The sequence below is a fragment of the Halichoerus grypus genome, chromosome 7 (genome assembly GCF_964656455.1).
Source record: "Halichoerus grypus chromosome 7, mHalGry1.hap1.1, whole genome shotgun sequence".
In the NCBI taxonomy this organism is placed as follows: domain Eukaryota; kingdom Metazoa; phylum Chordata; class Mammalia; order Carnivora; family Phocidae; genus Halichoerus; species Halichoerus grypus.
In genome coordinates, this window is record NC_135718.1 from 103,232,736 (window position 1) to 103,245,754 (window position 13,019).

Sequence of the window (13,019 nt, forward strand, 5' to 3'; positions counted from 1 at the left end):
CTTAGGATGATGAGAGTGTAAATGGCAGCCTCCCAATATCCGCCCCGAGGAGCTGAGAACTTGGGGCCCTATTCCTCAGTGAGCCCCCAGAGAAAAACGTCAGTCACTCCCGTCTCCCCGGGCTCCGGCCGCACTTCGTGCTCACCCGGCCTGTGACCGAGCGTTTCTATCTCTGGCACCCAACCCCGTGTGGAGTCTCCAAACCCAGCAGATCCCTGCGGTGCGCTCCCGCGCCGCTCCTCCCGGGGGAGGAAGGGGAGTCTCCCCGGATCTGCCGCTTGTTGGGTCCCTGCTGGAGGAGCAGTGGCCCGACTGTGCCGCGGATCACGGTTTATGGCAACCCCGAGCTGAGAGCCCGCGCCTCAGCTCTGTCTCTGCAGCCGGCTTCCCCGCTCCCTTACCTGGGAGCTCTGCCACACTCAGGCACCCCTGGTCTTTGTGTGACCCCGAGGGTCCTGAGACCACACTGTCCCAGTAAGGGTTCCAACCCCTGCTTCGCCACCCTTTTTTTTTTTTTTAGTTTAAAAGCATTTTATTTTTAGACAACCTACATGACATGTTTTGTTTTTCTTTTTTTTTTTAAAGATTTTATTTATTTATTTATTTGACAGAGAGAGACACAGCAAGAGAGGGAACACAAGCAGGGGGAGTGGGAGAAGGAGAAGCAGGCTTCCCGCCAAGCAGGGAGCCCAATGCAGGGCTCGATCCCAGGACCCTGGGATCCTGACCTGAGCCGAAGGCAGATGCTTAAACTGAGCCACCCAGGGGCCCCTGTTTTTTTTTTTTTTTCTTAAAAACAATGTCTCTGCTCCAAATAAATCACGTCAAAATAAATGAGGAGCTCAAGATGACATCAGTCCTATTTGTCTAAGTCCTGGTGCTATGTGGATGAAGAGCAGTAGCCAGTTATGACAACAGGTGATACATCTAAAATAATAGCCAAATTCATTAACATTTTTCCATTTCTGAACCATCCTTAAAGAAAATCATATATCCATCCTCACAGTAGTCCAGCAAATTCCAGTCCAGAATCCATCTGGTCAATAAAGAACTGGTCATTTTTGAAACTAACAAGGATGTGCTTGATTTGTTCTGTAGCCCCTGTCATAAAAGGATTTACTCTTCCTGGCCTCTGTTTTTCACGTTTGCCTTTGATTGATTTCAGGCAATCTTTGATGTACCTCTTTAGACTTCTTTTGTGAAGTTTCCTGCAAGTGATGGTTCAGGACAATATCAACATCAGTAATGACTGTGATTTTGGTACCGCCGCCCTCCCAGCTTTCACCGGTGGCATTTCCACCAATGAGTGAGTCATCAGTGTTCCCCTCTGTCCTACTGACCATCATCCCCTCCACCCCCAAGGACAGCCCATGCCTGATCTCCTGGATTTTGTAGATGTTGGAGAACATCTCATCATGGCTGATGAGGTCCTGGTAGATGATCATGATGATGGCTGGAGAGAGACATCGGGGGCACTAGCTTAGCAGGAGCCAGGAGCTCTGAGAGAGCTTGGTGCAGCTGGAGGGGCACTTGCGGGGTGGGGGAAGGGAGCAGAAACCTGGCCCATTTTTTAATTGGGTAGTTTGTTTTCCTATTGTTGAGTTTTAAGTGTTCTTTGTATATTTTGAATAACAGTCCTTTATCAGATGTGTCTTTTGCAAATATATTCTCCCACTCTGTGACTTGTCTTCTCATTCTCTTGAGACATGCTAATTTTTTAACCCAACATTCATATCCAGTCTCTCAATGCAATGAATATTGTTGAACTCCAGGTCTGTCACTTCCCCAGTTCCTAACTTATAATAGGGACTCAAATAATTATTAAATAGGATATAAATATGGATTGTAAATTATGCCAACCAAGAACAGACTTGAGCTACTACTTGTTAGAGAAAAAGTTCATGAAAGAGTCTCAGTCACCCCAATAAAGATTTTGAAAAGGCAGGAGATTTATATTAACATAGGGAGAGTAGACTATAATAAACACCGCCCCAATCAGTACTCACTGTGGTCATGGGAAAAGCCAACAGGAACTCAGCCCCAAGAAGAAACTCAATTGGCATCTACCTGGGCCTAGGCAGATTGCCTCATAATGCTGGGGATTTTGAGCTTGAAAGCAGAAGTCATTATGTATCTGCATATTAGTGAAAAGGGATCATTATTTCCTCCAGAAACCTGCTATTCTTCTTGTATTCCCTATTGACAGAATTTAGAGCAGTGGTCCTCATCACTGGATACACATTAGAAACACCCCGGGGGCTTCTTAAAAAATGCTAAAGCCCCAAGGGCACCCGGGTGGCTCAGTCTTTAAGCATCTGCCTTCAGCTCAGGTCATGATCCCAGGGTCCTGGGATAGAGCCCCACATCAGGCTCCCTGCTCAGCAGGAAGCCTGCTTCTCCCTCTCCCACTCCCCCTGCTTGTGTTCCCTCTCTCTCTGTGTCTCTCTCTGTCAAATAAATAAATAAAATCTTTAAAAAAAAAAAATGCCAAAGCTCTGGGGGGCACCCGGTTGGCTCAGTTGGTTAAGCAACTGCCTTCTGCTCAGATCATGATCTCGAGGTCCTGGGATCAAGCCCTGCATTGGGATCCCTGCTCAGCAGGGAGCCTGCTTCTCCCTCCCTCTCCCTCTGCTCCTCCCCACTGCTCGTGCTCTCTCTCAAATAAATAAATAAAATCTTTAAAAAAGAAATTCCAAAGCCCAGACACACACACAAAAAACAATGAATAAACACCAAACTTCATTAACTCATTCTGATTAATGCTAATTTGGTTCCTGGGAATCTACTTATTTAATATTTGCTGAATCTACTCCTTTTTTTAAAGGTATGACTGCAGGTAGCTTGGGAAAATTAGCTGTGACAAGAGGATTAAAGATCTGCAGGAAGTCAGGACAAGAGTGGTTAAAATTCTAGAATCTCATTTTATTTTTTTTTTATTTTATCTATTTAAGTAATCTCTACACCCAACATGGGGCTTGAACCTACAACCCCAAGATCAAGAGTCACATGCTCTTCCGACTGAGCAAGCCAGGTGCCCATAGAATCTCATTTTAGAAGGTCCGACACAGCCTTCCTTTTTCTGTCTCAAAAATATGAAATGCATTTTATAAAAAGTAAATAAAAATTCATTCATACTTGAATCATTTAACTTACCTCATCAGTGAGACTTGATTCAAAATACTGATAGGCAATACTGAGCGCAAGCTTTAGCCATATTTTATATTCCAAGGATGGCCAGAAGACATCAAAACCTTCATATAAATCCTCCAGGGAGATAAAGCAGGCCTAAAACCACAAGGTACCAAGCAGCAAACTTGATTCAGAACTAAATTACACGGCCATCAGAAAACAAGGTGCCTGTAAGATTTAATCTTCCCCTAGTACTATCAAATCTAGTACAATTCTGATACTCTGCCATTTAAAAGCATTGCATTATGGAGAAATTGTTTTAATAAAATTTACAGTTCAATTAAAGTGTACACTTAGCAATACCCAGGAAAATTTATACCAGTCAATAGCTATGATAAAGGATATAGCTCATGAGCCTAAGATTCACAAACTAAGCCACATAAACATATCTATTTTTACTGCCACAGTAGGCGAAGTAGGCAAAGTAGGCTCAGAAGAGGACTTCAGCTGCCTCCATTTTGACCTCAAACTTTCCAGTTGGGTTTTTCTTTCCAGCTTGTCTCTTGGCTCAGGCAGAAGACCCTGAGGGCAAAGCACCCCCGGATGGGAAGGAAACTCTCCCTGCAAGCAGTAATGACTGCCCTGAGCCAGCAAGACCCTGCCAGCGACTCCAAGACAGTGATCAATTTGACCTTTACTGCCCCCCTGCATGTACCCACCTTTGTCCCACATTTTCCTTACTTCCTAAACCTGGAAGTATTTTCAGCACGTTGAAGAGTCTTTGAGCTTCTAGTCTGCTGTCTTCCCAGTGTTCACCTCACTGAAACAAATTCCTTTCCACCACTGGTGTCTCTGCCATTGGATCTTGTCAGCGGTAAGTGGCCAAACCTGGTCTGTTGGGGAGCCCCAGAGCCAGGTGCTCTTGCACCCCTGCATGCCAGCCACAGGCTGATTCACAGTGTTTGTTTCCAGAAGTCAACTTCCCTGAATAAGGAAGACTGCTCCTTCAGAATTCAAGCTACATGAACTTCAATGACTTCAGTTCAGCCGTGTGACTAAATTGTGCCTCCTGTCCTCTTCCAGAAATGAAATAGTATGAAACTGACAAAGCAACATTGCCTTGTGTCCCACACACCCCTAAGACTCTGGACCCTGCTCTATTGCATGTAACAGTCCCAAAAGCTGGAGAATTCCTTATAAGCAGCAACTCTGGCTCATTTCTGTTTGAATCCCCCACATGTAGTGGAATATCAGGCCATTTATTTGTTGAATAGATAACTTCTTACTTAAGCCAATGAAAAATGGGAGACAGGGAGTTTAAAAACAAGTATTTGTTAAAAACATTGCTCTCATAACAGTGGTCTTTCATTGAGTGCCGATACGTGCCAGGCACTTCCCTTAGATATTTTCCTAATCTTCATAACGTCAAAAGTTAGATATTCTCTTTTAATAAACAAAGACACTAAGACACAAAGAGGTTAAAATAGCTCACTCCAGGTCCCACAGCCAGGATGTGAAACACTAAATCTTTTCTCAGCTAGTCTACTCTACTTCACAATAGCTGGGTGGGCGACTGCATAAGATATCAGAACCCAAAGGAAGAAAAGATGCTGGCATTCCTTATTTACTTCAGGAAGAATTAATTAATAGCTCACAATACAGACAGAACCAGTTTCTTACCTGTAAAATAGTTTCACAGATGGCGGTATATTCAATTTCACGCTTAAGCAGACAGCTCAGCTCTCCAATTATGTCCCCACTGGTACAGTATTCTGTAAACATGGTTTGGGACCCTCTATCAGACCTTAGGCTAATGTCTATTCCGAAGGTAGGAGGTGAACTATGCAACTGCAAAGGGAAATACAAAATTGAAAATCCTTGACCAAATCATAGGAGCTCCCACTGTTTCCTGCAATTATTAACAATGGAAGGAAAAGATTCTTTATGAACGCTTTCAGGTGTGAAAAAGGTATTAAGGCTTCCAAAAAAATCAGTTCCTTTCAGATTTCAATTCACCAAGGGAAGGATTGTTTCCAATCTTTATCTTTACAGATGCCCCACTTACAACTTTCTACTTACTTATACCCTCCTTCTGTAAAAATCCCACCAAAAGTACTGATTGCAGTCTGCAACTAATGCAACCATCCACTCTGAGTCCATTAGATGGGGTTTTGGAATATAGGTGAGGTTAGGTGGGGGTGAGGTCCAGAGCCCACGACCAAGAAGGAGTTCTTGAGACATCTTTGGTGCAAAATGGTGGTTTATTAAAACACAGGGACAGGACCCTTGGGCAGAACAAGGTGGCTGATTATATACTATGGGGTTGGAGGGAGGTAAGGAAAAGGGAAGTTTCAAAAGGATTTTCATATGTTAAAGAAGACTCACAGGATTACCAGAGGCCTTGCCATTATCAAGTTAATGTTGTTTTTCCCTCTAGCAAGGCATTGTGATTAACCGTAACATTAATTAGGAGCTTCCTGGAGGAACATTACACTCTGCCCACTTCAAGTATCTGTCAATGAGCTGCAGGTTATAAGGACTTTTAATTGTATCTACATTTCCTTCTGGAAGCTAGGTTATTGATAGAAATGCTTTGTTCTTGTAGATTGCTAAGACATTTGTAAACTGAGGGAGACTCATGTCTTGTAGGATTATGATCTCTAGAAGTTAACTATTTGTTTTTCCTTTTCTTAGCTTTAGGGCAGCCAGGAGTGCATGAGGAATGTCACATATATCCCATGGTGGGGGGTTGTGGGGTGTCAGCTTCTGCTTTGTCTTAAACTTGCCTTCTGTTCCCTCATCATTAGAAATTCTTATCATAATGAGCTAGTACCTCGGGTGGAAGAAGACCTTTGATTACATGGATGCAGAAATCAGATGCCTCCAAACCAAGCCATGATTTCCATCAATCTTGTTGCCCTTTAAAATGCTTAAGAATAATTCCCATGGGGGGGCGCCTGGCTGGCTCAGTACATAGAGCGTGTGACTCTTGATCTTGGGGTCCTGAGTTTGAGCCCCATGTTGGTGGTAGAGATTATTTTAAAAATAATAATAATTTCCATGGGCCATTAACAGAAAAAGTTTTTAGGGTGACTACAGGATGACTGAGTCACTTCAGGAAAAGAATGGATAGGCATGGATGGGGAAATAAGAAAGCGATCAGATTTCAGGAGGAAGCTGCAGGAATCAGCCAAAATTCTGAAAATCAGAATTTTTCAGAAAGTGTAGCTGTGAACATCAAAGAGGAAGGCTATTGTTCAGGACACAAGAAACAGGAAACAAAGGGTCACTGAAGAAGTTGGCTATGAAACTGCCCCCCTGCCAGTGATTACCATTCAGATATTTAGAGGCAGTCATGCTTCCAAAGGGCTTTGACATTTTTCTAATTTAATTTTGAATGCAGTTCAAAGACTCTTTGGGCAATGAAGAATGTCTCTGCTTTTTACAAATGAAGAAAAGAAGATAACATCTAGAGGCAGAATTTAAAGAAGTCCTTCCAAGATTCCTGTCTCTTCTGTAATTCAATCAAACATTAATCTAGGTACCGCTGTGAAGGGACTTTGCAGATGGAGTGAAGGTCACTAATCAGCAGACTTTAAAGAGCCGATTCTGGATTATCCTGGTGGGCCAATGCAATCAATCACAAGAGCCCTCAAAAGTAGAAAAGGAAGTAGAGCCCATGAGAGAGACGCAGCATCAAGAGAGCGATTGACGGTACTTCATGTACTTCGGCTCTGAGATGAGTGCCTGCCTGCAAGGATGGAGGAGCAGCTTGGGTGCTGGAAGTGGGTCCCAGCTGACAGACTGCAAAGAAGCAGGGACGTCTGTCCTAGAGCCGTAAGGAACTGGATTCTACTACGACCTCAAAGAATCTGGAAATGGATTCTGCCCTCGGAGTTTCCAGAAGGGAACACTGCCCTGCTGACCCTTTGATATTGGCCTTGTGAGACTCAGGCAGAGAAAGCAGCTAAGCCCACAGGACTACTGAACTAAGAACTGTGGGATAATCTAAGCCACGAAATGCATGCTGAGTTGCTATGGCATCAACTGAACACTAACATAACATCTTCAGCCCAAATATTGTTGTACTTACTCTTTAAGAAGACTTAATTAGGCCAGTCATTGCAGGAAAATTCCCCAAAGGAAAATGTATGTTGCAGCTTTTAAATGTTCTATTTGACATATCTAATAAATATGGTAACAGTGTACCTTTGTTATGATTCGAATGGGAGCATAGTACAAGGATTCTACTGGAAGCAGCATAGAATAATGGCTAAGGACATGGATACCGAGGCCAATTCCATGGGTTCAAAGTTCTTGACCTCTTACTGTGTGCCCTTGGGAGACAAGTGAATTAATTTCTCTGTGCACCAGTTTTCCCATGCGAAAAATAAGGCTGTTATAAGGATTAAATGTCATAATATATTGCCATTTTGACCACCCTTTAAAAAATTACAACTAAGTTCTTCAGCTGTCAATCACTTCTAACATACTGTGTATTTAACTTACTTATTTTGCTCATTGTCCCATCTCCTTCCATGCCTCTACTAGAAAGTGAACTGTAAGAAGACAGGGATTTTTGTCTGTTTTGTCAATTCCTCATGCCTAGAATGAACAGTGCCTGCTGCAAGGTAGTAATGAAGTAAATATTTGTTGAGTGAATGAGTGAATGAATGAAAAGTGCCAGAAATTTAATAAGTGCTACACGTGTGTATTATAATATATTTATCAAAATAGTTTATTTCCATGATCAATTGGATATTTTTAAGGTCTGAAATATCCCTTCCACAACTAGAAAGCCAAAGATATTATGTGCATTATAATAAGGGTTTGTCACTTGTAAGCATCATTAAGGGCCTGGGAATTATTTGGGCCATAAGCTGGGGCTCACCCATGTATTCAGCTACTAGCATTCAGATTCTAAAGGATTCTTGTTCCCCTCACTCTACTAACATCTTTCTCTCTCTGGTCACCAAAAGCCTCCTATTGGTGAGGTAAAGCTTGTATTTTCAATCCTCATTCTATATGATCTCTGTAAGGATCTGACGTTGTGGTCCATCCCCTCATTCTTGACTCTCAACAACTCCAAGTACTGGGTTCCTTATCTGAACATCATGGAAAAGACCACTTCCTCCTAGGATTGCCGCAAGAAATAAGTAATGATTATAAAAGCATTCTATTAAAATGGAAGTGCTTTTCAGATTTGGGTATTATCTCCTTTTTTTTTTTTAAAGATTTTATTTATTTATTTGACAGAGACAGACATAGCGAGAGCAGGAACACAAGCAGCAGGAGTGGGAGAGGGGGAAGCAGGCTTCCCGTGGAGCAGGGAGCCCGATGCGGGGCTCGATCCCAGGACCCTGGGATCATGACCTGAGCTGAAGGCAGCCGTTTAACGACTGAGCTACCCAGGCGCCCCAGATGTTGGGGATTCTCTCTCAGCTGTAGTGTTCACTCTGAGCAGAAATGGTTTCATTTAGAAATTATGTTAAAAATTTAAAACTTTCAAGGCGCCTCAGTGGCTGTCAGTTAAGCATCTGACTCTTGATTTCAGCTCAGGTCATGATCTCAGGGTCCTGGAACCGAGCCCCAGTTGGGGCTCCACACTCAGCACAGACTCTATTTGAGTTTTTTCCCCTCTTCTCCTCCCCCACAATTCACACTCGTGCTCTCTCTCTCAAAATAAATAAATAAATCTTTTAAAAAGAATTTAAAACTTTCCTGGTTCTTAAATTTCTCCTTATATTAAAATCATATATTTCAAAATACATTTTCAGTAAAGAATAAATAGTCCCTTACAATTGCCATTCCTGAAATAATTAAGTAGATTCCTTGTGGCATTTCACCTTCTCTACAAATGACATCTCCATAGTCAAAATAGGCAAGTTTGGCTCTCTCCTGCAAGAAAAATAAAAAGGGAGTCAACACAAAAGTTTCATGGTCTACTTTTCTAAATAGAAATAAGACTTTAAAGCTAAAATGGTTTTCAAGTAGAAAAAAAACCCTCAAACTATATTCTATGGTTTGTTAATTAATTATAACATGCTGACATACCTCATCAATTTTTTTAAAAGAAAGGGACAAGCAGGCAAACTGTAGACTTTGTGATCACAGTGACTGGTGGAAACACCCAATAAATGCTCAGTTGAGTAGATGTTTACAATAAAGTGTGATACTTCTGACAAAGGAGACAAAGACAGGATGCTCTGGAAAAGTCCAGAAAGGCCACAGGACCCCCGTCTTGGGTGTCCAGGAAAGACTTTATTTTTTTTTTTTTTAAGATTTTATTTATTTATTTGACAGAGAGAGAGAGCGAGAGCAGGAACACAAGCAGGGGGAGTGGGAGAGGGAGAAGCAGGCTTCCCACCGAGCAGGAAACCCGATGTGGGGCTTGATCCCTGGACCCCGAGATCATGACCCGAGCCGAAGGCAGATGCTTAACGACTGAGCCACCCAGGTGCCCTGTCCAGGAAAGACTTTAAAGAGGAAGGAACAGCTAAGCTGAGGCCTGAAGGAAGGGTAACAGAGAGCCAGGATACAATGAGTTGAACATCATTCAAGGGCAGAGGATTCAGTATATGCAAAGACCAAAGGCAAATAGAACATCTGCACTTGGGGTAACAAAACTGCAGAAGATTCAGTATGTCTCAGACAGGGAGGGGTGGAGACCAGGACTGAGTTATCAATTAGGCTTCCACAGGCATAGTGCGTAGGATTCCAATACTTTAGAGACTCACAACAACATTCTGGTTTCTTTTAAAATCAGAAGGGAATAAAACAACTTCTGGTAGAGGAAAATGTTTTAATACTAAAACATTTAATACTAATATATTCATCTTTATACTAACACAGTCATTAAGTATAATTTTTTGTACTTTTTGATGGGGGAAGAGGCCCACTAAGGCAAAGTGCCAGGGCTCGTGAAAGTTATCATGCAGCCCCAGTGGAGAAAGGACTGGAGAGGTGAGCCAGAGCCAGACCTTGAAGGATCTCATAGGCACATTAAAGAGTTTTGCGCTTTTTCCCAAAACCAAGGAGGAGCCACTGAAGGGTTTATAACAGGAGAATCGGGGGACAGATTTGCATTATACAAAGATATGTAGGAAACATATTTCTAAATTATTCATAGTGGTTATCTCTAAGTGTGGGCTAAGAGTGATGAGTTTTCACTTTTCACTTTATGTACTTCTGAATTATTTGACAGTGTTGAAACAAAAAGTATGGATGACTTCCCAATGCTTTCTTAAAGTCACCTAAAGCCAATTATCCAGCTTATGTATTATTCAGACCTTGGTTTTCTACCATTGACTTCCGGCTTATCATTATAGAACATTATGTTTTTAATTAACCACACCAGTTGGAGGATGAAAGAAGGGAGGAGTAGTTAAAATTAACTATTGTAGCTGTGATGGAAACCAAGATTGAAATTATAGTCTACAATAAGGGGTGTTTGTTTTGTCTACTATGTGGATTTTGGTTAGCCACATAATCCCTGGGCTGTCCCTAATGAGAATAATGCCTATGTATTTCCAATTCATCACAATTTTTATCCTGGTAAAATCCAATTGAAAAGTCTCTCAAGAACCAACGTATTAAGGAAAGGGGGCACTTAGACTGAGAGAAGCCTGTAAGAGGGTAGAGAAAGACCAACAGCCTTGCAGAGGTATGGCAAGTTAGGGATGGGAAGAAGGTTGTGCCTCTATGACAGGTTCACCTCAGGTGTCTGTGAATCACTAAATTATAGAGCTACCTTCTTTCATTGGTTTCCCATTACTCCCCATTCACTGCTGGATGGTCAGTTAGTTACACTTGTGAAAATTACTACCTATAAAGAACCAAATTCTAATTTTATCTTAAATTGGATTTTAACAAAACTAAGCAGAAGGCAAATTATAAGAAACAATCTTGAGATGCCTTCTTCCCAGTCCAAGCCCACCTCCCACCTCCCACACCTATTTATTTGAGATCCATTTTCCAAACTATCCCCTATGGCCCCTGGCCATCCCATCTGGTTTCCTCCTCCTTCTTGCAGCCACACTTGTACTCAGCAAAGCAGGACATCAGATCTGAGCTAAGCCAGTTAGATTTCTCTCTCAAGAATTTGAACTGAGAGACAAAGAGCCTGGGAATTGAGAACTGAGCATGATATCCAAGTGCTAGAAGAAAGGTCCAAAGATGCCCACCAATGATATTCCTGAGCCGGCCTGAATCCCCCATACCCACTGTTAGCTAACTATTTCTTAGCAGCTTCTATATACCACTTCATTGTCTTTTCAGTCAACTTCCCCTTTGCTTAAACTAGTTCAAGTAAGCTTTTGTTACTTTCAACCAAAGGATTCCTTTTTTTTTAAAGACTTTATTTATTTGAGAGAGAAAGAGAGGGAGGGAGCATTAAGGGGGGGAGGGGCAGAGGGAGAAGCAGACTCCTTGCTGAGCAGGGAGCCCTATTCAGGGCTCGATCCCAGGACCCCAGGATCATGACCTAAGCCAAAGGCAGACACTTAACCAACTGAGCCACCCAGGTGCCCCACAACCAAAGGAGTCTTAATTCAAGTAAATTTGAAATCAATTTCAAAAGAAAAATTCAAAAATTTCTAGCATGAAGAAAACATTAGTATAGTAAAAAAGGAATTAATCTCAGTAGAACCTCATTATGATTGTTGTCTTTCTAGAAAACAAGACATTATGGACAAACAGATGCCTTATATATCTACCTGCCTAGATCACAAATTATGGTACAACCAAATTTGTGGTAAAGCAAACACCATTTTTTGTCACAGAGTTTTCCTGATTCTAAAAATCTAGCAGAGGTTTTAACAGGTTGATGAAAACGTTATAAACCTTTTAATTCATACAATAGCCACTTAAACCAAAGCCACAAACTGGTGGTCTGTGGGTCACATCTAATCCAAGGATGTATTTTGTTTGGCCTGCATGATACTTTTAAAATTTTGAATTCTTGCCAAATTTTTAAAATTTGGAAATTTCACATAAAAATTCAGATCTATGGCTTTTGTTTTTAAAAAAAAATCTGACCTCTACATTATTAAATCTAATAGTCAATTTTCAATCTTCATCTGATTTGTTCTCAGCCTCATTTGACATAGTTGCTTACGTTCTCCTTTATGAAATATTTTCTTCACTCAGCTTCTGGAACACCACTCTCCTTTAGTTTTCCTCCCACCTAATGGATTACTCCTCAAATCTCCTTTTTTCCCAGTTTTATTGAGATGTAATTGACACACAGCACTGCTCAACTTTAAGGTATACAGCATAATGACTCAACATACATATATTATGAAACAATTACCACAAATTTAGTTAACATCCATTACCTCTTCTAGTTACAAAAAGAAATTATTTTTCTTGTGATCTGAACTTTTAGGATTTAATCTCAGCAACTTTCAAATATTACCATGCAGCAGTGTCAAATATATAATCATCATGTTGTACAGCACATTCCTAGTACTCATTTATCTTATAACTTGGAAGTTTGTACCTTTTGACCATCTTCCTTCAATTCCCCCTCCCCCCATCCTCTGCCTCTGGTAAACACAAATCTGATCTCTTTTTCTATTCTTTTCACTAATTCCTCCTCATCTCCCCTCTAAATGTTGGATAGCCCGGGACTCAATCCTTGGATGTCCATAATAATTCCTTAAATTATCTCATCAAGTCTCTATGCTGACAACTCCAAAATCTCTATCTCCCATTTGGCCTCCCACCCGAATTCCAGTCACATATCCTACTGCCTACTCAACATCTCCATTTGGATGTCTAATGGCTTTCTTAAATTTAACTCATTCAGAATTGAATGCTTGTGCCCACCATATAAATCTTCTCTTCTCCATCTAAGTCAACAGGAACTCCATCCTATTTTCAGACTAAAA

General features: G+C 41.4%; 1 protein-coding gene and 1 pseudogene across 1 annotated transcript in view; both read right to left on the reverse strand.

The window, feature by feature from the left end:
* Positions 1-13,019, reverse strand: part of SLC9C2 (solute carrier family 9 member C2 (putative)) — a 99,077-nt gene that overhangs the window by 9,832 nt on the left and 76,226 nt on the right. Inside the window, exons 21-23 of the mRNA XM_036103932.2 lie at positions 8,929-9,027; positions 4,810-4,977; positions 3,154-3,285 (exon numbers count right to left, since the gene is read on the reverse strand). Coding sequence (XP_035959825.2) covers positions 3,154-3,285; positions 4,810-4,977; positions 8,929-9,027 — 399 coding nt within the window. The remainder of the gene's footprint in view (positions 1-3,153; positions 3,286-4,809; positions 4,978-8,928; positions 9,028-13,019) is intronic.
* On the reverse strand, positions 949-1,551 carry LOC118543156 (translationally-controlled tumor protein-like; annotated as a pseudogene).